Source organism: Aureococcus anophagefferens, assembly GCF_000186865.1.
Source record: "Aureococcus anophagefferens unplaced genomic scaffold AURANscaffold_25, whole genome shotgun sequence".
NCBI lineage: Eukaryota > Pelagophyceae > Pelagomonadales > Pelagomonadaceae > Aureococcus > Aureococcus anophagefferens.
The window spans coordinates 426,920-453,978 of NW_008705585.1; the positions used below are offsets into that span (position 1 = coordinate 426,920).

Below are 27,059 nucleotides of genomic sequence, written 5' to 3' on the forward strand. Positions count from 1 at the left end.
GCCGCGGGGGGCTTCGCGGGCGCCGTGAGCACCGCGCCCGCGGGGCCCGCGTCGGGCACGGGCGACGCGCCGCGCGACCGCGGCGGCGCCGGCTCGTCGAGCGACGCGCCCCGCGACCGCGGCGCGCCGGAGGATGCGCCGTCGTCCTCCGGCGCCGGCGCCGGCGCGTCCGCCGGCGCTTCGTCCGCTTCGTCCTCCTCGTCGTCGTCGTCGAAGCCCTCGCCGGGCGCCGGGTCCTCGGGCGCCGGGTCCGGGGGCTTCTGGGGCGCCGCGTCCGGGGGCTTCTGGGGCGCGGGCGCGGGGGCGGGCGGCGGGCCGACGGGCAGCGGCGGCGGCCGGTGGCCCCCGGCGAAGGACGCGCGGCTCCGCGGCGACCGCTGGAGGCTCGCGGCGCCGAGGCTCGGCAGGCCGAAGGTCGTCGGCTTCGCCGCGTAGGCCGCCGGGCGGCTCGCGGCGCCCGGCGTCGTCGACCCGCCCGACTTGATCGTGTCGTCGTCGGCGTCGTCGTCGTCGTCGTCGTCGGCCTCGGGCGTCGCCGCGGGCGCGGGCGCGGGCGCGGGCGCCGCGGGCGCCCCGGCGCGGTCCTTCTCGAGGGGGTCCTCCGTCGTGATGTCGCTGTCGCCGTCGTCCTTCTCGTCCCGGCCGGCCTCGAGGCGCGCGACGCGGTCCGCGAGCCGCCGCACGGCGTCGTTCGTCGCCTCGACGGCGCCCCGGAGGTCGTCGAGCGCGCCGGCGTCGGCCGGCGGCGCCGCGGCGGCCGGGGCCGGCGCGCCGCCGCCGCGCGCCGCGAGCTGCCCCGCGAGCTGGGCCACGCGCGCCTCGAGGTCCGCGAGGCGGTCGTCGCGGCCCCGGAGGCCCGCGTGCGCGTCCGCGGCGACGGCCTTGGCGTCCGCGGCGAGCTCGCGCGCGCCGCGCGCGTCCGCGGCGGCGTCCGCGGCGCCCGCGGACGCGTCCTCGGACCCCTTGCGCGCCTCCTCGCCGAGGCGCCGCGCGTCCGCGGCCGCGCGGCCCGCGGCCGTCGCCGCGGCCGACGCCTTGTCCGCGCGCTCCGCCGCGTCCTCGGCGCGCGTCGCCGCGGCGTCGGCCTTGGCGCCCGCGGCGGACGCGGCCTCGCGCTCGCCGTCGCGCGACGTCCGCAGCTCCGCGGCCTCCTCGCGGCCGCTCGCCGTCGCCGCCGCGGCGTCGTCCGCGCGCCGCTCCGCGCCGGCGACGCGCGCCTCGAGCGCCGCGAGGGCCTGGCGCCAGTCCTCGACGGGCGCCCGGAGCGCGTCGAGGTCGCGGCGCCGGCTCGCCTCGGCCTCGCGCGCGCGGTCCCGGTGTTCCCGGTCGACGTCGTCGACGCGCCGCCGCAGCGCGTCGACGCTCTTCTCGCCTATTATAAGAACGTCTCTTTTTTGAGAAAAAGGTCGGCCGTAAAAAACGCCGCGAGAACTCGCCGGCGTCGACGAACGCCGACGCGGCGGTCTCGTGCGCCTCGCACCGCTTCGCCGCGTCCGCGGCCGCGGCGACGGCGGCGGCGAGCGCGTCGTCGCGGCTCCGGTCGCGCTGCGCGGCGAGGGCCGCGAAGGCGTCGCGCGCGGCCGCGTCCGCGGACGCCGCGAGCTCGTCTTTGAGCTTCGGCAGAAGCGCGCGCGTCGCGCGGTCGGACACGGCGCGCTCCGCGTCCTCGGCGACGCGGCGCCCCGCGGCCTCGAAGGCCGCGCCGTCGCGCAGCGCGTCGTCGACGGCGCGCGCGGCCGCGCGCTGCGCCGCGTCGCTCGCCAAGGAGGCGACGCGGCTCTCGAGCTCGGCCGCGACGGCGTCGCCCGCGCGCGAGCCGCCCTCGAGCGTCTGCGCGAGCGCCGCGCGGGCCGCGCGCCGCACCCAGGCCTCGGCCTCCGGGTCCGACTCGCAGTAGCGCCGCGCGCCGTCGCGCGCGAGGTCCACGGCCGCGCGCCGCGTCGGCCGGTCCTCGAGCGCCAGTCGCAAGGCCGAAATAGAGCTCCGCACGTTGCGCGCGGCCGCGTCGTCGGCGGCCGCGCGCTCGACGAAGGCGCGCTTCGCCGCCGTCACGGATTCGACGACCTCGTCGGCGCGGCGCGCGGCCTGGCGCGCGAAGCGCTCCGCGCGGGGGACGTGCTCCTCGTCGAGCTTGGCCAATCGCGCGTCGAGCGCGGACTGCCCCGCCGTGAGCATGTTCAGCTGCGCCTGCACGGACCGCGACACGTTCGTCGCCTCGGCGATGGCGTCCCGCAGGTCCCGCGAGAAGGGCGCGTCCAGGGGCGCGTCGTCGGGCGGCCGCGCGCGCGCCGCCGCGGCGGCGAGCGCGTAGCGGTCGCGGTCGCGGTCGTAGGGCTGCTGCGGCGGCGGCACGGGCGGGTGCGTCGGCAGCGTCGTCGACCGCGGCGGCGGCGTCGCCGACGCGTAGCGCGGGCCCGGCGGCGGCGCGGAGGTCCGGTAGTCGTAGGGCCGCGGCCGCGCCTCCGCGGCGCGCGGCTCCTCGTAGGGCGTCGTCGCGCGCCGGTCCTCGTAGGCGCTCCGCACGTTCAGGTCGCTCCGGTTGACGTCGTAGGCGCCCGCGGGGCCGCCGTAGGCCCGGGGCGTCGCGTCGTAGCGCGGCGTCTCGTAGCGCGGCGTCTCGTAGGGCGACGGCTGCCGGAGGGCGCTGTGGAGCGACGACTGGAACGCCGACGCCGTGTGGGCGGCGGCGGCGCGCGACGCCGCCTCCCGCGCCTGCGCGTAGTCCATCATCCGCCGCGGCGCTTGCCTTCCTCTGCAATGTTAGGGCCCGCACATCGGGCTGCCCAACGTCTTCAAGATCTCTTCAAGGTGTGTAATTGAGAAGTCAATCAAGCATGATTCCTGCGTCGCCACCCTCCGCTCTCCCCGAGATCTTGTGCCGGCACTCCCGACACAGCCCGCAGTCATGCGCGCCGTCGCAGCGCTGCTCGCGGCGGCGACCGTCGCCGGCGCCTTCGTCGCGCCGGCGCCGCGGCCGCGCGCCGCATCGATCGCGCGGCGAGCGCAGGACAAGCAGGCCGACGAGCCCGAGGACACGGACGAGCGCAAGGGCAAGATCACCATGGATGGCTTGCGGGATCTCGTCGCCCTGGGTCTCGGCGCCCCGAACCTCGGCACCTTCAAGGGCGTCGACGAGGAGACGGGCGCTTTGAAGTTCGAGCTCGACGAGAACCGGTTCATCACGAAGGACGGCAAGGAGTACGGCTCCTTCGACAACTCCAAGGGCACCTACTTCGAGTCCGGCGAGGTCGACGAGTCCGCCGACTTCATGGGCGGCCTCATGAAGTTCTTCGGCGGCGGCGACAAGAAGAAGGAGTAAAGTCTATACTAGTCTCGCGCGGCGGCCGTCACTCGAAGTACTTCTCGACCGCGGAGAGGATCCACGCGAGGAGGCAGTAGTTGTACCACGGCTGGCCTGCGGCGGGGAGGCGGCGGCGTTAGCGCGCTCGTTTCGATGGCCAGGGCTCGCGGCCGCCGGCGTGGATTCGACGGAAAGGGCTCGCGGCGACGCTCTCGAGCGACCGACGGCCGACGCGGGCGCGCGCTCGTCGCAAAGTCCCAGATGCGCATGGGGTCGAGGAATCCTCGTGCCGGCTTCGTCGGCGGATGGATCGAGTAGCAGTTCTGTCCCTTGGGCGAGTGCGGCGCCGGGTCGACGACGAAGTGGCCGCTCGACAGGGCGCCGGTCTGCTTGTCGATGCACACCTCGTTGGCGCCGGCGAGCGCCGCGACGAGCAGCCACGCGAAGGCGCCGACGCCCCGCATCGTTTCACTGCGGGCGGTGGTCCAACGCGCGCGCGCCGCTGCGCCCGAAGACGAGGTGATTGGTGCGGGACGGCGCCGCGGCGGCCGAAGCTGCTCCGCGTCGTCGTCCTCGTCAAGCGCACGGCGCCCTGGGCGCGCCCCGCCGCCCCCCTCGCGCGAGGAGTCGGCGCCGCCGCGGCTCTCTCACCGAACAGCAAATCTCCGCGCGGACCGACCGCGCGCCGAGCCCACGACCTAAGCGACCATGTCGACGCTCAGCGCGGCCCGCGCCGACAACTTCTACTACCCGCCGAACTGGGACCCGTCGAAGGAATCCCTGTCGCAGCACACGGGCGACACGCGGGGCCGGAACCAGTACGAGCAGGAGGGCCTCATCCGCTTCGAGCTGCCGTTCGACGGATGGTGCGAGGGCTGCGGGCGCCACGTCGGCAAGGGCGTGCGCTTCAACGCGAAGAAGGACGCCGACGGCAAGTACCACAGCACGACGGTCTGGAAGTTCACGATGCAGTGCCCGTCCTGCACGACCAAGTTCGTCATAAAGACGGACCCCGCGAAGTCGGACTACGACTTTGCGTCCGGCATCCGCCGCAAGGTCGAGTCGTACGCAGAGGACGCGGCCGACGGCGCGCGCCTCCTCGGCGACACGGACCACCGGGCCCAGGAGGCCGCCCTCGCGAAGCGGCGCGACCCCATGGCGACGCTCGAGCGCACGCGGGACGACAAGGCGAAGGCGAAGCGCGCCGCCGGCGAGCTCGCGGAGGACTGGGGCCGCGCGGAGCGCTTCTACGACGACTACGGCGCGAACCGCGCGCTGCGGAAGCGGCACCGCGCCGTGCGGAAGGACGCCAAGGAGCGCGACGGCATGGGCCGGCGCCTCGGCCTCGCGATCGAGCTGCTGCCGCCGCATCCCGACGACGCCGCGGCGGCGAGGGCCGTGACCTTTGCGCGGCCCCGGCGCGCGGCGGCGGCGCCCAAGGCGACGTCCATCTTCGGCCGCCCCGTCGCGCCGCGGTCGTCCAAGGCCGCGGCCCTCGCGCGCGAGCGCGGCATCGACCCGAAGCGGCTCCAGCTCAAGCCCCGGCCCGGCGCGCGCGCTCCGGCGCCCGCGGCGCCGACGACGACGACGCGGCGGCGACCGAGGTAAGGGCTTTCTTTGGGCATGCTGCCATTGCTGCTGGTAGGAGCTGGGTAAACTTTACCCAATCGAAATGGTGCCGTATCTTAGCTGCCATAACGAAGCGTTGGCTGCCCCCCGACCTGGCAGCAGCACGCGAGCCCGCCAAGTAGGGCCCGCCGCTCCCCGGTCGGCACCTCCGCCCTTGGCCCGTTTGGCGCCATGGCCGACGAGGAGGAGAAGAAGGAGGAGGACAAGGAGCTCAAGGAGCTCATCGCGCGCGACGCCTTCGGGCTGCGCACCTACCGCTGCAACGCCCCGTGGCGCGCCGGCGCCGGCGGCGACGGGGGCGGGGGCGGGGCGCTGCGGCCGCCGTTCGCGCGCGCGCGCGCGCTTCGCTCCGAAACCGAAACCCCCGCTTTTCTAGGCCCGTGGAGCCCTTCGGGGGCGAGCTCGAGGTCGAGGCGCACAAGACGCTCCGCGACATCTTCGCCCCGGGCACGTGGCGCATCGACGGCTGCCGCGAGCGCAAGTCCGTGAACCACGACAAGATCCTCGCGGACATCGAGGCGAGCGGCAAGGACTCGGCCTTCGCGGCGGCCGTCTGCCCCTTTTCCGGGGTGACGGCGCTGCACGCGTGCGCGATCAACGGCTACCTCAGCCTGCTCAAGGTCCTGGTGGAGAAGTGCGAGATGTCACCCCTGGTCTGCGCCGGCGGCTTGAGCTCCATGATGAGCAGCCGCCTCGAGCACGTCCGCGGCGCCGACGCGATGTGGATGGCGAAGCGCCGCGGCCACAAGCACGTCATCGAGTACATGAAGACCCTACCGATCGTCAAGCAGGCCACCGTGTCCCTCGAGAAGCAGCTCGTCGTCATGGAGGCGGCCCACAAGGAGGCCGTCGCGGAGGCCAAGGAGCGCGCCGTCGAGGAGGCCGCGCGCAAGGCCGAGGAGGAGGCGCGGCTCGCGGCGGAGGAGAAGAAGCGCAAGGAGAAGGAGAAGGCCCAGCGCAAGATGCGCGACGAGATCCAGGCCTTCGACGGCGTGCTCCGCGCGAAGAAGAAGGCCCTCATGGACCCGAGCTACGCGTTCAAGCTCGCGGAGACGGGCCAGGCCAAGGCCATGGAGCTCCTCGAGGACGAGAAGCAGTCGCACAAGCAGGACACGAACCGCTGCAAGGCCATGCGGAACCGCGCCGAGGACAACGAGATCGGCGCGGAGATGAAGAAGCCCGAGCAGCTAGGAGCTGTGCCGGAAACAACCACTGGTCTGGGTGGTCCCGACCAAACTTCAAACCTCTCGGTCAAATCGAAGTCGGTTCGGCTGATTTTTGGACGAATCGAGTGCTCTCGTCGAGTTCTCGGACAGAGCCGAAAATGTTGCGTCGAAACTGTCGCGTACGCGCCCACTGAAGTCGGGTTGAAGATTTGGTTCCCTCGCAGGCTCATCGCGGACATCGACGAGATGCTCAACGAGTACATCGCGCTCTGGGAGCTCGACGAGCAGCTGGAGAAATACGTCGCCGAGGCCAACGACACGCGCTGGGGCGATCTGGTGCCCGAGGAGCTGGAGGAGAACGCGAAGAAGCTCACGTCCAAGGTCAAGAAGCTCCCGAAGCCCGTGAAGACGTCCGAGGCGTTCAAGGTCCTCGACCGCCGCGCGAAGGAGTTCTACACGTCGTGTCCGCTCATCCTGTCGCTGCACACGCCCTGCATGAAGAAGCGCCACTGGGACGAGCTGCTGGAGGGCGCGCACGCGACGCTCTCGGAGACGCCCATCGAGAACCCGAACATCGAGCTCTCGGAGATTCTGAGCCTGGAGCTGCACCGCGCGTCCGTCGCCGCCGTCGTCGAGGAGGTCACGGACAAGGCCGTGAAGGAAGCGAAGCAGGAGGAGACGCTGGAGACCCTCGAGGTCAACTGGAGCGGCATCGTCTTCGTGCGCACGCCCTACGACAAGGACGAGTCCGTGCCGCTGCTCAAGATGGACGAGAAGGACTTCGAGCAGCTCGAGTCGGATTTACTGACGCTCCAGTCCATGGTCTCCTCCCGCTACGAGTTCTTCAAGGAGCGCAGCACGAAGTGGCAGGCGGAATTGCAAAACGTCGGCGAGGTCATCGCGATCCTCGCGGAGCTCCAGCGCATGTGGTCCTACCTCGAGCCCCTCTTCGTCGGCTCCGACGAGGTGAAGCGCGAGCTGCCGGAGACGGCGGCCAAGTTCGCGGAGATCGACGCGACGGTGCGGTCCCTCCTGAAGGAGGCGTGGGAGACGAAGAACGTCAAGGCCGCGTGCAACAAGGAGGGCCTCATCCCGACCCTGGAGGACATCACGGTGAAGCAGGACATGTGCAAGAAGTCGCTCAACGAGTTCTTGGATTCGAAGCGCATGCAGTTCGCGCGCTTCTACTTCGTGTCCGAGGCGGACTTGCTCGATATTCTTTCCAACGGGTCGAACCCGTCCGCGATCATGAAGCACGTCGACAAGGTCATGCTCGCGACCAAAACTTTAACGCTCACGGACGACGACGCGGAGACGGGAAGACCGACGGCCCTCACGTGGATCTCGGGCGTCGGCTCGGAGTGGTGCGAGTTCACGCCGCCGCCGAAGCTCCTCAACAAGGTCGAGGTCTACCTCCAGACCGTGTTGGACGCCCAGATGACCACGCTCGTCGAGCAGGCCAAGCGGTCCATCGGCCGCTACGCGTCGACGGCCGTGCGCACGGACTGGCTCCAGGAGAAGGCGACGGCGAGCGACGGGGCAGCACAAGAGAGCGACATTCCCAACTTCAAAGGCTCATATCTCGGCCATTTTCCACTCGTTTCGGCTGATTTTTGGACGAGCGATCATCTCTCGGAACGGTCTCGACGCGTGGATGCTTTTCCCGGAACGCGCGCGCGCGGAACACTCACGTTGAAGCGACGTTGAACCACTCTTGTGCTGCCCAGGCGAGCGACGGCCGCACGAACGGCGCCGACGCGGGCCAGATCGGGCTGCTCATCGCCGCCATCTACTACACGAAGGAGTGCGAGGACGCCATGGAGAAGATCGCGGGCAACGGCGACGAGGCGCCCTACGTCGAGTTCCAGACGCGGACGCTCGCGCAGCTCTCGGATCTCATCCTGCTCACCAAGGGCAAGCTCGACGGCGCGATGCGGACGCGCGTCATGTGCATGATCACCTACGACGCCCACAGCCGCGACATGATCGAGAAGACGCTGCGCGCGAAGTCGTACCAGATCTCGAGCTTCCAGTGGCAGTCGCAGCTCAAGATGCGCTTCGACGAGTCGCAGAACCGGTGGCTCGTCCACATCCTCAACGCGGAGTTCGACTACGGCTTCGAGTACCTCGGCAACGGGCCGCGTTTGGTCGTGACGCCCCTCACGGACCGCGTCTACGTCACCGCAACCCAGGCCCTGAACCTCTGCATGGGCTGCGCGCCCGCGGGGCCCGCGGGCACGGGCAAGACGGAGAGCACGAAGGACCTCGCGTCGGCGCTGGGCAAGTGCTGCTACGTCTTCAACTGCTCGCCGGAGATGGACTACAAGTCGTTGGGCAACATCTTCAAGGGCCTGGCGTGCTCCGGGTCCTGGGGCTGCTTCGACGAGTTCAACCGGCTGATCCCCGAGGTCCTGTCCGTGTGCACGGTCCAGTTCAAGGCCGTCTGCAACGGCGTCAAGCGCGTCAAGACGGCGCGCAAGGTCGCGCGCAAGAGCGGCAGCCCCTTCGACGAGGCGGCGCGCATGACGACCATCGAGGGCGACCTCGTGAAGCTCGACGAGACGTGCGGCGCGTTCATCACGATGAACCCGGGCTACCTCGGCCGCTCGGAGCTGCCCGAGGGATTGAAGGCCCTGTTTCGGCCCATGACGGTCATGGTGCCCGACCTCGTCATGATCTGCGAGAACATGCTCATGGCCCAGGGCTTCGTGAGCGCGAAGTCGCTCGCGTCCAAGTTCTACTCGCTCTACTCGCTGCTCAAGGATCTCCTCTCGAAGCAGGAGCACTACGACTGGGGCCTGCGGGCCATCAAGTCCGTCCTCGTCGTCGCGGGCATGCTCCTCCGCACGGACCCGGACAGCGACGAGGACAACATCCTGATGCGCGCGCTCCGCGACTTCAACATCGCCAAGATCGTCAAGGCCGACGAGGTCGTCTTCTTCGGGCTGCTCAACGATTTGTTCCCGGGCCTGGACCCGCCGCGCGTCATCGACAAGACGCTGGAGCAGTCCGTGGAGAAGGCCGTCGAGGAGAGCGGCCAGTTCGGCGACGACGTCTTCAAGCTCAAGTGCGTCCAGCTCGACGAGCTCATCGCGATCCGCCACTGCGTCTTCGTCATGGGCCCGCCGGGCTCCTTCAAGACGTCCTGCTGGAAGATGCTCGCGAACGCCTACAAGATCAAGGACCCGGACAACCCCGTCAAGGTCGTGGACATCAACCCGAAGACGATGCCGACGCAGGACCTCTACGGCTACATCAACATGGTCACGCGCGACTGGAAGGACGGCCTCCTGTCGACGATCATGCGCGACCTGGGCCAGATCGACGACGAGAAGCCCAAGTGGATCCTGCTCGACGGCGACCTCGACGCGAACTGGATCGAGTCCATGAACTCGGTCATGGACGACAACCGCCTGCTGACGCTCGCGTCGAACGAGCGCATCCCGCTCAAGCCCCACATGCGCATGATCTTCGAGATCCGCGACCTGAAGTACGCGACGCCGGCGACGGTGTCGCGCGCGGGCATCCTCTACATCTCCACGGACGAGGGCTTCCAGTGGCGGTCCATGATCAACACGTGGGTGTCGACGCGCTCCGGCGACGGCTTCACGGACGAGTCGCGGCAGTGGCTCACGGAGTGCTTCGACGAGTACGTGGGCCCGTCCCTGAAGTGCTTCCGGAAGATGCTCACGTCCATCCCCCAGTTCGAGACGACGCTCGTGGAGAATTTACTGCGACTGCTCGACGCCACTTTGACGGCGAACGAGCTCCAGTCGCAGCGCAACGTCGCCATCACGTTCAGCTTCTGCGCGGTCTGGGCTTTAGGATCCTCGCTGGGCATCGCCGACGACGGCAAGGACTACAAGCGGACCTTCAGCGAGTGGTGGAAGAAGCAGTTCCGCAACGTCCAGTTCCCGACGAAGGACACGGTCTTCGACTACTGGCTCGACACGGAGTCCATGTCCTTCGAGTCGTGGAAGAGCAGTCCCGCGTTCTCCGAGGTGGCCTTCAACAGCCGCGAGATGAACATGTCCGACGTCACCGTACCTACCGGCGAGAGCGCGTCGGTTTCTTTCTGGCTGAAGCTCCTCGTCGACGGCCACCACTGCGCGATGCTCGCGGGGCCCTCGGGCACGGGCAAGACGCAGCTCATCAACGGCCAGCTCAAGGCGCTCAACCCGGAGCAGACGCTCTTCCAGACCATCAACATGAACTTCTACAGCTCCGGGCTCGTGCTCCAGGCGAACCTCGAGGTGTCGCTGCAGAAGAAGACGGGCAGTCTCTACGGCCCGCCGGGCGCGTGCCACATGGTCTACTTCATCGACGACCTGAACCTGCCGGAGCTCGACAAGTACAACACCCAGTCGGCCATCGCCCTCGTGCGCCAGCACCTCGACTACACGCACTGGTACGACATCACGAAGCTCGCGCTCAAGACCGTCGAGAAGTGCCAGTACGTCGCGGCGATGAACCCGACGGCGGGCTCCTTCCACGTGAACCCGCGCCTCCAGCGCCACTTCACGACCTTCGCCGTGTCCATGCCCAGCGACCAGTCCCTGGGCATCATCTACGAGACGTTCCTCAGCGGCCACATCAACAACGTCTTCACCAACACCGCGGCCGAGATGATGAACATGCTGCCCAAGATCATCAAGACGACGCTCCTCGTCCACAAGGACGTCTCCGAGAACTTCCGCAAGACGGCGACGAACTTCCACTACGAGTTCAACATCCGCCACGTCGCGGGCGTCTTCCAGGGGCTCCTCATGACGTCGCCGGCCAAGTTCGGCAACACGTCCATCGTCGCCGACTGCTGGCTCCACGAGTGCTACCGCGTCTACGGCGACCGCCTCGTGTCGCCGGAGGACCTGGCGAAGTTCGACGGCATCATGGCCGCGCAGGCGAAGAAGGGCTTCGGCGAGTTCAACCTGAGCCGCTTCTACGGCGAGACGCGCGACCCGTTGACCTTCTGCCACTTCATCGAGGGCATCGGCGAGGACCCCATCTACGACCAGATCCACGAACTGGCCGTCCTGCAGAAGATCCTGGACCAGGCGCTCGAGGAGTACAACGAGTCGAACGCGCAGATGGACCTCGTCTTATTCGAGGACGCGCTGAACCACATCTGCCGCATCACGCGCATCATCAACAACCCCCAGGGCCACGCCCTGCTCGTCGGCGTCGGCGGCTCGGGCAAGAAGTCGCTGTCGCGCCTCTCGTCCTTCATCTGCGGCTTCCAGACGACGATGATCCAGATCTCCGCGACGTACGGCATCAACGACCTCAAGGTCGACCTTCAGGCCATGTACAACCGCGCGGGCGTCAAGTCCGAGGGCGTCATGTTCCTCTTCACCGACGCGGAGATCACGAACGAGCGGTTCCTCGTCTACCTCAACGACCTGCTCGGCTCCGCGGACATCGCGGATTTGTACGCGCAGGACGAGAAGGACACGGTCATCAACTCGTGCATGAAGAAGGCCAAGGCCGCGGGCTTCGCCCCGGAGGCCGGGCCCGTCTACGAGTACTTTTTGCAGGAGGTGCGCAAGAACCTGCACGTCGTGCTCTGCTTCTCGCCCGTCGGCGAGGCGTTCCGCATGCGGTGCCGCAAGTTCCCGGCCCTCGTCAACTGCACGGTCATCGACTGGTTCCAGCCCTGGCCGAAGCAGGCGCTCTACTCCGTGGGCTGCAAGTTCCTCGCGCAGATCGAGGACCTCGGCGGCGAGGAGGTGCGGCAGCAGATCGAGAACTTCATGCCCTACTCCTTCGACTCGACGAACAAGGCCGCCGTCGAGTACTTCGACATGGACGGCCGCTACGTCTACACGACGCCCAAGTCCTACCTCGAGCTGCTCAAATTGTACGCGACGGTCCTCGACACGAAGCGCGCGGAGAACGACCAGGCGACGAAGCGCCTCAAGAACGGCGTCCAGAAGCTCGAGGACTGCACCAAGGTCGTCGACGTGCTCAAGGAGGAGATCGCGGGCAAGGTCGCCGACGCCGAGGAGAAGAAGGCCACGGCCGACGGCATCGCGAAGCGCGTCAAGGCCGAGAAGGAGGTCGTCGAGATGGAGTCCGAGAACGCGTCCATCGAGGAGAAGAAGGTGACCAAAATCGCCGCCGAGGTCACGGCGAAGCAGCAGTCCGCCGAGGCCGACCTGGCCAAGGCCGTGCCCGCCGTCGAGGCGGCCATGGCCGCGCTCGACACGCTCGACGTGAAGCAGCTCCAGATGTGCAAGACCATGGCCAAGCCGCCGCCGGGCGTCGACGACGTCTTCAGCGCCTGCCTCGTGCTCCTCGCGGGCCTCAACCCCGCCGTGACGGTCCAGAAATCGGGCAAGGTCAAGGACAAGGACCGGTCGTGGGACGTCGCGAAGAAGGCGCTCCTCGGCGACCCGAAGAAGTTCGTCGACGAGCTCAAGTCCTACAAGGAGTCCTTCGACGGGGGCAAGGTGCCCCTCATCAACTTCAAGGAGGTGCGCTTCTACCTCGCCATGGAGCACTTCCAGCCCGACATCATCATGGGCAAGAACTCCGCGGCCGCGGGCCTGTGCAACTGGTGCATCAACATCGTCGTCTACTACGACGTCGTGTCCATGGTCGAGCCCAAGAAGAAGCTCGTCGCCGAGGCGACGATCCAGCTCCAGGAGGCGAACCACAAGCTCGAGCAGGTGCGCAAGAAGGTCGCGGAGCTCGAGGAGCGTTTGGCGATCCTCGTGTCGGAGCTGCAGGAGGCGGAGAAGGTCAAGAACGAGGCCGAGGAGGTCGTCGCCAAGGGCCAGATGAAGTTGGGTCTAGCCGAGCGCCTCCTGGGCGCCCTGTCGTCGGAGAACGTGCGCTGGTGCGCGGGCATCGAGTCGCTCGGCACGTCGCGCGCGTTGCTCGTCGGCGACACGCTGCTCAGCGCCGCGTTCATCTCCTACATCGGCCCCTTCACGAAGCAGTACCGCACGAAGCTGCTCGAGGAGCAGTGGGTGCCGCGGCTCCGGTCCCCGACGACGGGCGTGCCCGTGCCCATGTCCAAGGAGGCGGACCCGCTCACGGCGCTGACCAGGGCATCAAAAGAGAGCGAAATTCCCAACTTCAAAGGCTCCGATCTCGGCCGTTTTCCACTCGTTTCGGCTGATTTTTGGACCGAGCGATCGCTCTCGGAACGGTCTCGAAGCGTGGATGCTTTTTCCGGAACGCGCGCGCGCGGAACACTCACGTTGAAGCGACGTTGAATCTCTCTTTTGCTGCCCAGGCGCTGACGACGGACAGCGAGATCGCGCTCTGGCAGACGATGAAGCTCCCCGCGGACCCCGTGTCCACGGAGAACGGCGCCATCGTGTCGCGGTCCACGCGCTGGCCCCTCCTCATCGACCCCCAGCTCCAGGGCGTCGCCTGGGTGAAGACCAGGGCAGCACAAGAGAGCGACATTCCCAACTTCCAAGGCTCCTATCTCGGCCGTTTTCCACTCGTTTCGGCTGATTTTTGGACGAGCGATCATCTCTCGGAACGGTCTCGAAGCGTGGATGTTTTTTTCGGAACGCGCGCGCGCGGGACACTCACGTTGAAGCGACGTTGAATCACCCTTGTGCTGCCCCCCAGGTGAAGACGCAGAACACGCGCGACAAGAACGCGATGCTCCGCGTGTCGCGCCTCGGCACGAAGGACCTGCTCAAGACGCTCAAGGAGTGTTTGGTCGGGGGCTTCCCCATGCTCGTCGAGAACATGGGCGAGCAGATCGAGGCGTCCATCATGCCCGCGGTGCAGCGCGCGAAGATGCGCCGCGGCGGCCGCTACTTCCTGAAATTAGGGGAAGACGAGGTCGAGTACCACGCGAACTTCCGCATGTTCCTCCACACGAAGCTGAGCAACCCCCACTACCCGCCGGAGATCCAGGCCGAGTGCACGCTCGTCAACTTCACGGTGACGCCCGCGGGTCTCGAGGACCAGCTTTTGGCGCTCGTCGTGTCGAAGGAGCGGCCGGACCTCGCGTCCCAGAAGGTCCAGCTCATCCAGCAGCAGAACCAGTTCAAGATCAAGATGATCCAGATCGAGGACGAGATTTTGGCGCGCCTCGCCGCCGCCGAGGGCGACATCACGGACGACAAGGACTTGATCGAGGGCTTGGAGGCCGCGAAGCGGACCGCGCGCGACATCGAGGCCAAGCTCACGGCGGGCCGCAAGACGACGGAGTCCATCAACAACACGTCGGAAAAGTTCCGCCTCGTCGCGCGCCGCGGCTCCCAGCTCTTCTTCATCATGAACGACCTCGTGAAGATCCACACGTACTACATCTACTCGCTCAACGCGTTCGTCGTCGTCTTCTTGAACGGCATCGACCAGGTCCAGCGCGAGTCCAAGGAGGCCGAAGAAGAGGCGAAGCCCAAGAAGAAGAAGGGCTTCGGCCTCAAGGCCTTCAAGAAGATCGCGAAGAAGGTCATCGGCGGCCTCGAGCGGTTCCCGTGGAACCGCGACATCCTGATGAACGCGTCCCACAGCGACACGCTCGACAGCGACTTCCTGGACAAGCTCATGTCCATCGGCAAGAAGAAGTCGCCCCGGGGCGGCGAGGGCTCCGAGGGCACCTTCAAGGTCGGCGACGTCGTCGAGGGCGACCTGTGCGTGGGCACGGTCAGGAAGCTCTGCAAGGTCGGCGACGTCGCCGCGCTCGTGCTGGAGACCAAGGCCGACCCGCCGCGCTACTACGTCGTGCCCGAGACGACGGTGGAGAAGTACGTCGACTACGCCGCGCGCTGCGTCAAGCTCATCGACACGTGCACGTCCGTCTGCTTCAACTACGTGCGCCGGGGCCTCTTCGAGCGCGACAAGCTGACCATCGTGTCCCTCTTCGTGCTGACGCTCCAGATCGCCGACGACAAGCTCGACGGGGCCTACCTGGGCATCATGCTCGGCGGCCGCGAGGCCGAGGGCGAGCCCGCGCCCGTCGAGGCGTCCGCGTGGCTGCCCGAGGCCACGTGGCCCAAGCTCCGGGCGCTCCAGGAGGACTGCGGCGACAAGGTGCCCATGTTCGGCGGGCTGCTGAAGCACATCGAGGAGAACGCGTCGGCCTGGGAGTCCTGGTACAACCACAAGTCGCCGGAGACGGAGACGCCGCCGCTGCCCGAGGGCTGCCCCGCGCCGAACCTGTTCGAGATGGTGCTCCTGCTGTGCACCATGCGCAGCGACCGCGTCACCATGGGCGTGACGAACTACATCGCGTCGAACTACGGCGACGGCTACGTGCACCAGCCGCCCTTCGACATGAAGAAGGCCTACCAGGAGTCCACCGCGTCCACGCCCATCTTCTTCGTGCTCTTCCCCGGCGTCGACCCGACGCTCTGGGTCGAGAGTTTGGGCGAGTCCTTCGGCATCACGGCGGCGAACCACAAGTTCGTCAACATCTCCATGGGCCAGGGCCAGGAGGCGCCCGCGGAGGCCATGCTCGAGAAGATGGCCCACGACGGCGGCTGGGTCATGCTCCAGAACCTGCACCTCATGCAGTCCTGGCTGCCCGTGCTCGAGCGCAAGCTCGAGGTCTGCTCCGAGCACGCGCACCAGGACTTCCGGTGCTACGTGTCCGCGGAGGCGCCGTCGTTCAGCTACCAGCGGAACATCCCCGAGTCGCTGCTCCAGTCGTGCATCAAGGTGTCCAACGAGGCGCCGAGCGACATCAAGTCGAACATCGAGCGCGCCTGGGCGCCCTTCCCCCAGGCGCGCCTCGACGAGTGCACGCTGCCGCTCGAGTTCCGGAGCTGCCTCTTCGGCCTCTGCTTCTTCCACTCCGTCATGCTCGGCCGGAAGCGCTTCGGCCAGCAGGGCTGGAGCCGCAAGTACGGCTTCAACATGGGCGACCTGACGATCTGCGCGGACGTGCTCCAGACGTACCTCGACGACAACGGCCGCGTGCCCTGGGACGACCTCCGCTACATCTTCGGCGAGATCATGTACGGCGGCCACATCACGGACTTCTGGGACCGGCGCACGAACAACACGTACCTCGAGGTGTCCTTCACGCCGAGCCTCCTCGCCGCCGAGGAGCTCGGCGAGGGCTTCAACTCGCCCGACCCGGCGACGCACACGACGCGCGAGATGTACGTGGAGCACCTCAAGACGAAGCTGCCGCCGGAGAGCCCGTTGATTTATGGGTTGCACATGAACTCGGAGATCGCCTACCTGAACTCGGCGACGACGGCGCTGCTGAGCACGATCCTGCGGCTCAAGGCGGGCTCGAAGGCCGGCGGCGGCGGCGGCGGCGGCAGCGGCATCGACGAGATGATCACGGACCTCATCGAGCGCCTGCCGGAGCCCTACGACCTCATCGACATCAACGAGAAGGCGGCGCCCCTGCTCAAGGGCAAGGAGGCGCCCTACATCGTCGTCGTGCTCCAGGAGGTGGGCCGCATGAACGGTCTGTGCGCGGAGATGGGGCGGACGCTCGAGGAGCTGCGCAAGGGCCTGCTGGGCCAGCTCAACATGTCGGAGCTCATGGAGGAGCTCATGTCGGCGCTGCTCATCAAGCAGGTGCCGGGCCGGAACCCGTTCCACACCGCGTCCTGGGAGAAGTACGCGTGGCCGTCGATGAAGGGCCTGCTGCCCTGGTTCGCGGACCTGATCCAGCGCTGCGAGCAGCTCACGGCCTGGAGCGGGGCCGAGGGCATCAAGACGCCCACGTCCGTCTGGCTGCCGGGCCTCTTCAACCCCACGGCCTTCCTCACGGCCATCAAGCAGGTGACCGCGCGGAACAACTCGCTCGCGCTCGACAAGATGTCGACGGAGACGCACGTGTCCGCGTTCAACGAGCCCGACGAGATCACGGAAAGACTCACGGAGGGCGCCTACATCCACGGCATGTTCTGCGAGGGCGCGTGCTGGGGCGAGGTCGAGAACGAGGCCTTCGACGACACCGTCGACTCGACGCAGCTCGCGGGCATCCTGCGCGACTCGCGGCCCAAGGAGCTGCTGCCCCACATGCCCATCATCTACATCAAGGCCGTCCAGGTCCAGCCGACCTGGGAGCCCTCGGCCGTGGGCTACCTGCGACCGGAGCCGACGATCTACAACTGCCCCGTGTACCTGACGACGCGCGCCGCCGCGTCCGACGCGCCTTTCCGTCGACGGAACAAAACTCTGCGTCTCTTAGGTTCCGCGGCCCGACATTCGTGTTCGTGGCGACGCTCAAGACGGACCTGCCCGCCTCGAAGTGGGTACTCCGCGGCGTCGCGCTCGTCGCCCAGCTCGATTAACGAGCTCCAGCGTGCTCCGACGGCGCTCCCCGCCCCCACGGCCCGCGCACTCGCGGCCCTAGGAGTAACTCGCGTACCAGCTATTACCGATCCTCACGCCTTCGCGCCCGCGCGGCACGCGGCGATCTGCTGCTTCGTCTTCAGGTTCGGGTTGCTGCAGGGCACCATGGTCCAGACGTTGCCGTCGGGGAAGGTCAGCGTCGCGCCGAAGCCCTCGTAGGCGGCGAGCGCGACGGCCTCGCTCGGCCCGCCCTTGGGCGTGAAGTCGACGATGAGCTGCTCCGCGTCGACGCCGTTGTAGCCGCTGCAGGCCACCGTGGCCTTGACGACCCAGGGCTTGCCGTCCTCGTCGGCGCCGTAGATGCTCGCGAAGCGCGTGCCGCCGATCTGCGCGACGCGGCGCGTGCAGCCCGGGTGCTTGGGGTCCGTGTACGTGCCCACCAGGCGCGATCCGCACGCGCGGAGCGACGGGTCCAGCGGCGGCGCCTTGAGCGACTCCTGCAGCTTCGCCGCCTTCGCCTCGTCGGCCGCGCGGCGGCTCTCGGCGGTCTCGAAGAACGGCAGGGCGCCGGCCGCCGGCGCCAGCGCCGTCGCCGCGGCGCCGGGCGCCAGCGATGCGAGGGCGCGGCGCGGCACGCGCAGGGCGCGGGCCGTCGTCGCGACGGCGAGCAACAGCAGCAGCAAACGCATGGGTGCAGACGTGTGCGTCGGCGGGTTCGCTGCTGTGCACGCGGTGGTTGCACGCGACGAGGTAGCAGCGCGACGGCTCGATCCTGGTACAGCTGTGGCGGCTGTGATGTGGCCGCTGCGCTCGATTGACGGCAACGAGCCGCTGGGCCTGATCAATGCACTCTGCTCTGGTGTCCTGCTTACCACGCGTCGCCGCCCCTACTCCGGCGCGTGTGCCTTCGTGACGGCGTCGGCCTTCTTGACCTCGGCCTGGAGGAGCGAGTAGCGCTCGCGGAGCTCCGCGATCTTCTGCTCGACGCGCTGGAGCTCGGACTTGCGCTTCTCGAAGTCGATGACGAGGAGGTCGTTGTTCGCGAAGCCCTGGCGCTGGCGGAGGCCCGCGTTGTCGGCCTTGAGGGACTCGCGCTCCGTCTTGGCCTTGGCGACGCGGTCGCGCTCGCTGCCGAGCTCCTCGTCGAGCGTCGCGAGCTCCGCGCGGACGACGTCGTTCTCCGCGGCGACGAACTGCAACTTCTCCTTGAAGTGCGTGAGCACCTGGACGTTGGCCGTGTTCTTCTTGCGGAGCTTGTGGAGCTCCTCGTTGCGCTCCTCGATCTTCTCGTTGAGCGTCTGGTTCTCGATCTTGAGCTGCTCGAAGTCGATGAGGTGCAAGCCCTCGGCGAGCTGCTCCTTGGCGCGCAACGACGCCTCGAGCTTCCGGAGCGTCATGCGCAGGTTGATGTTCTTGAGGCGCACCTTCTCGACCTCGGCCTCGCGGCGGAGCTCGAGCTCCTCGAACTGGGCGATGATGCGCTTCGGGATGGGCTTGGACGTCCGCGAGTTCTCGGCCGATAAGGCGATCTCGTGCTTGAACTCGCGGAAGCTGTCGCTGATCTTCTTCGCTTTAAATTCTTTTTCGTCGAGGCGCGTCTGGAGGTCGAAGGCGCCGCGGTCGTACTCGTCCTTCATGCCCGCCGCGCGGCGCTTCGCGTCGAGGATGGCCGACAGCGCGTCGGAGTACTGCTTCTCGCCCTCGTGCGCGGGCGCGGCGGCCGCCTCCTTGGCCGCGTCGGCCGCCGGCGCGCCGCCCTTGGCCGGCGCGCCGGCGGCCTGCTCGCCGCGCTTCGTCGACGCCAGCAGCGCCGCGAGCCGCCGCTGGAGCTCCGCGTTCGCGCCCAACTGCTCCGCCTTCTGCTCCGCCAGCGACGCGAGCTCCGCGGCGAGCTGCTCGCGCCGCGCGAGCGCGTCCCGCTCGAGGGCCTCCGCGTCGGCGCGCGCCTCGGCCTCGCGGAGCCGGTCCGCGCGCTGCTCCTCGAGCTTCACGACCTGCTCGGGCGTGAGCGTCGTGTCGAGCAGGTCGTCCTCGTCGTCGCGGTCCTCGTCCAGCGGGTCGAAGCCGCCGCCGATGGAGTCGCCGTCGAAGTCGCCGTCCTCGGCCTTCATCGCCGCCGCGGCCTCGAGCGCCGCGTCGGACGCGAGCTGCTCCGCGGCCCGCCGGCCCGCGCCCTCGCGCTTCACGCAGACGACGATGGCCGCGCCGTAGGCGTCGGCGACGGCCGGCGGCAGGGGGACGGTCTCGTAGCCGCCGCCCATGTCGAAGGGCGGCGCGCCCGCGGCGCGCGTTCCCGGCTTGGGGCCGTAGACGACGGCGAGGTCCACGAGCACGCGGGGCCCCGCCGTCGACGCGGGCGCCTTGGACACGCACAGCTTCGGCGCCGTCGCCGCGTAGGCGTCGTCCATGGGGTTCGGCGGCGGCAGGAGGAAGCCCTCGATGGCCTCGAAGCCCGGCGGCGGCGCCTCGCCGCCCGCGGCGACGCAGACGTCGACGACGACGAGGGGGTCGTTGTCGTCCGCGAGCTCCTCGGGCGCCAGGCGCTTGAACGCGACGCCCAAATTCGCCGTCGTCAGCTGCTCCGCGCGCTCCACGGGCATGTAGACCGACTTCTCGAAGTCCTCGCCCGGCGTCGCCAGCGCGCCGACGCCGTGGAGCATCTCCAGATGCGTCGCGGGCGCGCCGTCGGGCTTCGTCGACGCGGCCAAGGCGTCGTGCCGCGCGGCCTGCTCCTCGAGCGTCAGGTCCCCGGGCCCGTCGTCGCTCTTCGCCGCGCCGCCCGCCGCCGCGAGGTGCTCGCCGACGGTCAGCACGACGCCCGTCGCGCAGACGGAGCCGTCGCCGGGCACTTCGACGCCGTCCGCCTTCTCCCCGTAGGGGATGGACTCGACGTCCCCCCGGAGGTAGAGCTGGACGTAGTAGGTGCCCGGCCGCAGCGCCAGGTCCCCGCAGACTTTCAGCTTTGCCGAGAAGGTGCCGTCGGCCGCCGAGAACGAAAAGTCCCAGGGCCAGGACACCTCCAGTTGCTCCGGCGAGAAGTCGTCGTAGGGGCCCGCGAAGTTCGAGTTGAGCTCCTCGGCGCCCATGGGCTCCGGCGGCGGGTCGTAGTAGACGACGGCGCAGTAGGGCCCCATGGGCTCCCTGCCCGGGATGACCGCGCCGCTCAGCGTGAGCTCGGGCGCGAGCAGCTCCTCGGGGCACGAGACCTCGTCGAGGTCCACGCGCGTCGTCACGAACGCCACGACGAAGCGGAACTCGTTCGCCGTCAGGGCCACGCCGAAGGCGACGTGCGTGCAGTGGAGCCCCGCGGCCAGGGCGTTGGCGTCCTTGAAGACGGAGTCGCGCGCGGCGGAGCACAGCTCCGCGAGCCGCTCCTGCCGGCCCGCCGCGTCGTCCCCGAAGGCGCCGCTCTCGCCGTGGATGACCTCGCGCACGTGGCTCCGCACGCCGCCGAAGGCGTAGCGCTGGTACGGGTTCCGCCCGTCGAGGCCCCAGTGGCTCAGGAAGCCGTGCTCGCACATGCTCGCCGCGTGGGCGCCGGCCACCGTCTCCGCCGTCGCGTCCACCTCGAGGGCCGCCAGGGACGCCTCGGCCCGCAGGGCGTTGAGCGCCTCGACGTGCTCCGCCATCGCCATGGCCGCGCGGCGGCTGCGGCTGCGGCTACGCCTGCAGGCAGCCCCAGCAGCAGCGCAAAACGCGTTATCAGCTGGATACTAACGTCAACATTGGTGGGCGGCTTCGATGTTGACGCTCGGCGCCTGACCGGCGATAGACAGCTTCGTGAGCGCTTCGGCCGCCCTCGACAAGACAACGCTTTGCTTTCGTGGCTTGCTTGCGTGACCGCGCCGTAACACACCACTATGGCCCGCGGCCTCGAGGCGCAGCTCGCGGCCTTCGAGAACGCGTCCGACGACGACGACTCGAGCGACGGCGGCGGCGACAGCGTCGACCACGACGAGCTCGCGCGCGCCGGCGAGGCCGCGAGCAGCGACGACGACGAGAGCGACGGCGAGGCGGACGCGAGCGACGACGAGGGCTACGACTCCGAGGCCGAGGCCGCGGCGGCGGCCGCGCGGAAGCCCAAGCCCAAGGCCTCGGGCCTGTCGCTCGGCGAGCGGCTCCGGCGCCTCGAGGAGGAGGCGACGGCGCGCGCTGCCGCGGGGACGTCCGCCAAGGACCTGCGCAAGGCCCGCGCCGCGCCCAAGGCGACGCGGTCCCGGCCGTCGAAGAACGCGCCCGCGGAACAGTCGTCGAAGAAACGTCCCGCCGCGCGGACCATCGAGGGCCTCAAGAAGAAGCAGACCGTGCGCGACCCGCGCTTCGAGGCGCTCTGCGGCACCTACGACGCCCACGCCACGGAGAAGCGCTACGGCTGGCTCGACGACCACGAGGCCGAGGAGATCTCGCGGAAGCAGGGCCAGCTGAAGACGAAGAAGGGCCGCAAGGACGCGGGCCTCAAGGCCGAGGTCGACGACGCCGTGCGCAAGCGCAAGCAGCGCAAGCACGACGAGCGGAAGCGCGACGTCGTACGGTCCATGAAGCGCGAGGAGCGGACGAAGGTCAAGGCCGGAAAACAGCCCTACTACGCGAAGAAGTCCGTCGTCAAGCAGCGGCTCCTCGAGGACCGCTTCGACCAGCTCAAGAAGGCGGGCAAGCTCAACGGGTTCCTGCGGAAGAAGGCGCGCAAGCCCACGTCGCTCCTCGAGGCCGGCGCGCGGTCCCGCGAGGCGCGCGGCGTCGTGCCCCGCGGCGCGGCGCAGAGCTAAGCGCTTGTTTGTGGCCCTTTATGACTCGGGGGCGCCTCACCTCGGTCGCCGCGAGTCTGGGATGCTGACAAGTGCAGAAGTTGGGTAAGCCGTCCATCTCCTCGACGTACTAGAAGTATATGTTGCAGTTCACCTTGAAGCGGTGTGGCGACGAGCTCACCATCTGAGCTCACCTCGAGCTCTCGCCCGCTGGAGCTGCGCAGAGCTGCTCTGTATAAACACGGGCTGCTCGAGCCGCGCGCGCGTCGGGGACACGTGCCTGCGCATCGTCAACGCCCGCATCGATGGGCAAAAAGAAGAGCCAGGCGCGGCGCGGCGGCGCCAGCGCACCACTGGTCCTCGCGGGCTATGTCGGCTGCCCCGAGGAGCCGGCGCTGCGCGCGGCCATCGGGCGCATCCTCGAGCGGCCGCCGCTGAACGCCAAGCGCAACATGTTTCTGAACATGATGCCTCTCACCGACTGGGCCGGCCGGCCGACGCGGTGGGCCGATCGGTACGGCGGGCCGCCGTCGTCGGACGACGGCGACGCGGACAAGGACGCCGAGGAGCGGGCCCTCTACTGCGTGGTCAAGAGCCTCATCGCCCTCCGGGAGCCGCCGCCGGAGCTCGCGGCGTCCGTGGCGCGCATGCAACGGGAGCAGGGCGCGAGCTACGGCGAGATGCTCCTCCACGCGCTCTTCGGCCAGGAGCTGTGCCGAAACCAAATCTTCAACCCGACTTCAATGTGAGCGTATTCGAATGTTTTGACACAAGCTCTTCGGCTGGGCTTCGAGAACTCGACGAGAGCGATCGATCCGTCCAAAAATCAGCCGAATCGACTTTGATTTGACCGAGCTAGAGAATTCTCAAGTTTGGTCAGGACCACCCAAACCAGTGGTTGGTTTCGGCACAGGCCAGGAGCAGGGCGCCTGCATGGCGTGGGCCTGGACGAACTCCTACTTCGAGGACGAGGGCAAATCCGACGACGACGACGACGGCGACGACGCGCCGGAGGAGAGCGAGCTCGCGCGCGCGCTGACCCGGGCGCTGGCCCAGGTGCGCGCGGGCCGCGCGCTCCACCACGCCGCGCGCCGCCCGGACGGGGGCCTCGCGCAGCTCGTCGCCCTCTACGCGGAGACCGTGTCGCTCCTCGACCCGCCGCTGAAGGAGCTCCACAAGAGCCTCTTCGAGAAGCGCCACCCGAAGGCGACGCGGCGGCTCATCGCGGCCGCGCTCGCGACGCGCGGCTGGGCGCGCGCGTACGTCTGCTGGGCGCGGACCCAGGGCGCGGCGCCCATGCTGCCGCACGACGAGTTCGTCGCGGCGCTCCTGCAGGTCCAGTTCGACGCCGCGTACCTCGTCGCGGTCCGCCGGGGCTGGCGCCGGTCGCCCGACGCGCTCGGCCTCCAGGGCGCCGCGCAGCTCGTCCGCGGCAACGCCGCCGAGGCCGCGCAGCTCCTCGCGGCGGCCCTGTCGGCGCCCGCCGAGCACTGGGCGCTGGAGGAGGGCTCGGAGGTCCGCTACCTCTGCGGCAAGTGGCTCACGACGGCGCGGCAGGGGACGACGCCGCTCACGGGCCGCTGGCGCCGCCGCGGAAACGCCGGCGGGCCGGCGAAGGCGTGCGGGCCGGCGACGGCCGCCGTCGGCGACACGACCTACGTCTTCGGCGGGCTCGCGGGCGCCGGCTCGGGCGCCGGCGGCGGGCTCCTGCGGCGGCCCTTCCTCTGCTTCGCCACGGGCGCGACGGCGTCGCACGACGACGGCCCCTCCGCCGAGCTCTGGGCCCTCGACGTGCCCAGCGGCGCGTGGCGCAAGGTCGAGGTCGCGGGCAAACGGCCGCGGCCGCGCGCGTTCGCCTGCCTCGCCCACGACGCGGGCAAATTGTGGCTCTACGGCGGGAGAACCGCGTGGAGCGCCTGGGCGAAGGGGACGGAGCACCTGAGCGACACGTGGAGCTTCGACCTCGCGACGCGCAAATGGACGCAGCTCCTGGGCTCGAATCGCCTCGTCCACACGCCCGGGCCCTGCGCGGCGCGGGGCGGCTTCCTCTACGTCGTCGACTCGGGGTCGCTGCGGGGCGCCCAGCGCGACGGCTCGGCCGAGGTCGAAGCCGCGACGCTCCGGCGGCTGGACCTCGACACGGGCGAGTGGCGCGAGCCGCGCGCGGCCGCGCGGAAGACGGCGCCGGCGATCTGCGCCGACGGCAGCGGCTGGGCGGACGGCGGCTCCCTCTACGTGTGGGTCCTCGAGAAGGGCGCCAAGGGCTTCCGGGCGGGCGTGCTCTGGGAGGCGGCGCTCGACGGCGAAAACTGGGGGTCCTGGTCGACGCACGAGATCTGGCGCCACCCGGCGGACCCGGCGCCCGGCCGGCCCGCGGCCCGCGCCTGGGCCTTCGAAGCCCACCAGAAGAGCCCCGTCTCCCAGGAGACCGCCGCGGCCTTCGACGACTCGACGGGCCTCGCGTACGTCTTCGGCAGGGCAGCACAAGAGAGCGAAATTCCCAACTTCAAAGGCTCCTATCTCGGCCGTTTTCCACTCGTTTCGGCTGATTTTTGGACGAGCGATCATCTCTCGGAACGGTCTCGACGCGTGGGTGCTTTTCTCGTGACGCGCGCGCGCGGAACACTCACGTTGAAGCGACGTTGAATCACTCTTGTGCTGCCCAGGTCTTCGGCGGTTGGCACCCGGACAACTACGAGATCGGCGTCGAGGGCCACCAGGCCAAGTGCCTCAGTGGCCGCTACTACAACGTGCTCCTCCAGGTCGACACGAAACGGAGGACGCTGCGCGCCGTGGAGCCCTGCGGCGCGGAGGACGGCGCCCTCGGCCCCGGGAAGCGCGGCTTCGCGTTCCTCGCCGCGCGCGGAAACGCGATCCGCTGCGGCTTCGGCTACACGACCTTCTGCGAGCGGGGCGGCACCTACCGCGACGTCCGCTTCCTCGACGACGCCTGGGACTGCGAGCTCCTCGGCGAGGAAGCGGCGGTCCAGGAGCCCGCGCGCGACTTTGGCCCGCGGCGGTGCGCGCGCGAGGGCTGCGCCGCCGCCGACGGCGTCAAGCTGCGGAGCTGCACGCGGTGCGGCGTCGCCCGGTACTGCTCCCGGGACTGCCAGGTGGCGGACTGGCCGGTCCACAAGCTCGTGTGCCGGAAATGCAAGTAACCGCCGCCACGAAGAGTTATGCACCTCTACGCGTCGGCGCCGACGCCGCCCCTCGCCACCTCCGCGGCGTTGAGTCGCGTCTGTAGGTTGGCGTAGAAGGGCAGGAGCTCGACGCAGCGGTCGTACTGGTGCAGGAGCGCGGCGCGCTTCCCGTCGGACCGGAGCACGTAGCCGTCGGCGTCGCGCTTGAGGTCCGAGAGGAAGTGGCTCCCGACGCGGCCGGCGGTGTAGACGGGGCCGCGGTCGTAGGGCGTGATCACGAAGGTGCCCGCGACGGCGGGCTTGGAGAGCGGCGCGGTCGCGGCGATCTGTGCGAGGTCCCCGGCCGTGGCGAGCGTAGCGTAGACGATGTAGTTGTGGTGCCCCTGGTCGATGCCGCCCGTCTCCACGCACGCCGGGAAGTCGCGCGCCGCCGCGGCCGTCACCTGCGCCAGGTACATCGCGAGGAATTTGGTGATGGCGCCGTAGGTGCCCATGGTGTTCGACGAGCAGAGCGCGGGCGTGCCCGGCTTCGCGTCGTCGAGGGGCCCGATGCGGTCGAGGAGCTCCGTGCCGAAGCAGCCCTGGACCCAGCTCCGCGTGTGGCCGGCGGCCGTGATGGGCTTCCCCGGGTGCTCCGCGAAGAAGACGAGGTCCTTCCCCATGCTGTCGTCGACCCAGTCCTCGAAGGGGTTGCGCTGGAAGACCGCGTCGCGGAAGTCGGACCAGAGCACGACGTCGAATTCGCCCGCGTGGTTCGCGAGGTACTGCGCGTAGTGCGCGTAGCGCATGAGCGACGGCCTCGGCGAGGCGCCGCCGCCCCAGGCCGGGTGCCGGTCGCAGTACGTCGGCCCGGACGTGCCCGCGCACGACGCGACCCGGACGAGCTCGACGCGGCGCGCGGCGAGCCACGGAAACGTCCGCGGGTCCCGGAACGCGACGCAGTCCGGGTGCACGAAGACCGCCAAGTGGCCCTCGTACCGGGCCTCGAGGCGCGCGGTGTCGATGAAGGCCTTGAAGACGGCCTTCATGTAGTTTTGGTCCACGGCGTAGGTCATGAGGAGCGTCCGCGCGGGCTCCGGCGCGCGCCGCGCGGCGGCGGGCCGCGGCCACGGGGGCGGAGCGTGCCGCGGCTCGTCCGCCGCGGCGGTCGGCTCGTCCCAGGTCACCTCGTTCGTCGCGCGGTTCCACCAGTAGGGATCGCCGCTCGTCGAGTCGGTCAGCCGGGTCCAGCCTCCCGCGGCCGCCGCGCGCTTCGGGGGAGCGGCCGGCGCCGCGACCGCGCCGTCGTCGTCGTCGTCGTCGTCGTCGCTGTCGTCGTCGTCGTCGTCGGCCGGGGCGTCGCGGCGCGCGTTCGACCTCGGGTCGTATCCCCCCGGGAGGCGCGCCTCCGCTTTGTGAAGCCGCTCGTGGAGGTCCTGGATCGCTCGCTCCTTCTGGGCGATGATAGTGAAGGCGAGATTCGCGAGGTAGGTCGCGACGGCGGCCAACCCGAGGGCGACGATTAGTCGAATGCGCAATCTCATTGTGCCTCCGGCGACGGCTAAAATCCTAGTGGAGAATTGGTGCGAATGGCGATCGTGCGCCGTGAAGGCCGCCGCACTGGCCCGCAGGCCTCTCCGCGCACGACGCCTCGCACGTCGGCCGCGACGGCCGCTTCGGAGGCGCTGCGCTGGGTCACATGCCCGCCGGCTTCGGCAAGTGCGGAAGCCCGGGCTACGCCGGAGACACGGTTGCTTGGTTTATTCCGGATCCGGATCCGCCCCGGGCCGCGCGGGCCGCGTTTTCGCGCGTTCGGCGGGCCGGCGGCCCCACAACACCCCGCCACACGGCCCGCCGCGCTCAGAAG

At 69.4% G+C, this 27,059-nt stretch overlaps 3 protein-coding genes across 3 annotated transcripts in view; 1 reads left to right on the top strand and 2 right to left on the bottom strand.

Moving 5' to 3' along the window:
* AURANDRAFT_66725 (hypothetical protein) overlaps window positions 1-2,727 on the bottom strand; it is a gene marked incomplete at both ends in the record, with an annotated part of 8,013 nt that extends 5,286 nt beyond the window's left edge. The window contains 2 exons of the mRNA XM_009041981.1: window positions 33-1,372; window positions 1,422-2,727. Of these exons, the coding sequence (XP_009040229.1) occupies window positions 33-1,372; window positions 1,422-2,727 (2,646 nt within the window). The remainder of the gene's footprint in view (window positions 1-32; window positions 1,373-1,421) is intronic.
* A 1,125-nt stretch (window positions 2,728-3,852) lies between these two features.
* On the top strand, window positions 3,853-22,107 carry AURANDRAFT_72360 (hypothetical protein; the record flags this gene model as incomplete). The annotated part of the gene is made up of 8 exons (XM_009041959.1): window positions 3,853-4,905; window positions 5,307-6,191; window positions 6,321-7,695; window positions 7,824-13,208; window positions 13,337-13,480; window positions 13,684-17,150; window positions 17,469-17,517; window positions 21,210-22,107. 8 exons carry the CDS (start codon window positions 4,010-4,012, stop codon window positions 22,089-22,091), a joined length of 13,083 nt encoding a protein of 4,360 aa, XP_009040207.1.
* Window positions 22,108-25,232: 3,125 nt separating this feature from the next.
* AURANDRAFT_72361 (expressed protein) lies at window positions 25,233-26,757 on the bottom strand (the record flags this gene model as incomplete). Its single annotated transcript, XM_009041980.1, has 1 exon — window positions 25,233-26,757. A coding segment is annotated over one exon (1,523 nt), but the record flags the coding sequence as incomplete, so codon positions are not given.
* Between the last annotated feature and the right edge of the window lie 302 nt (window positions 26,758-27,059).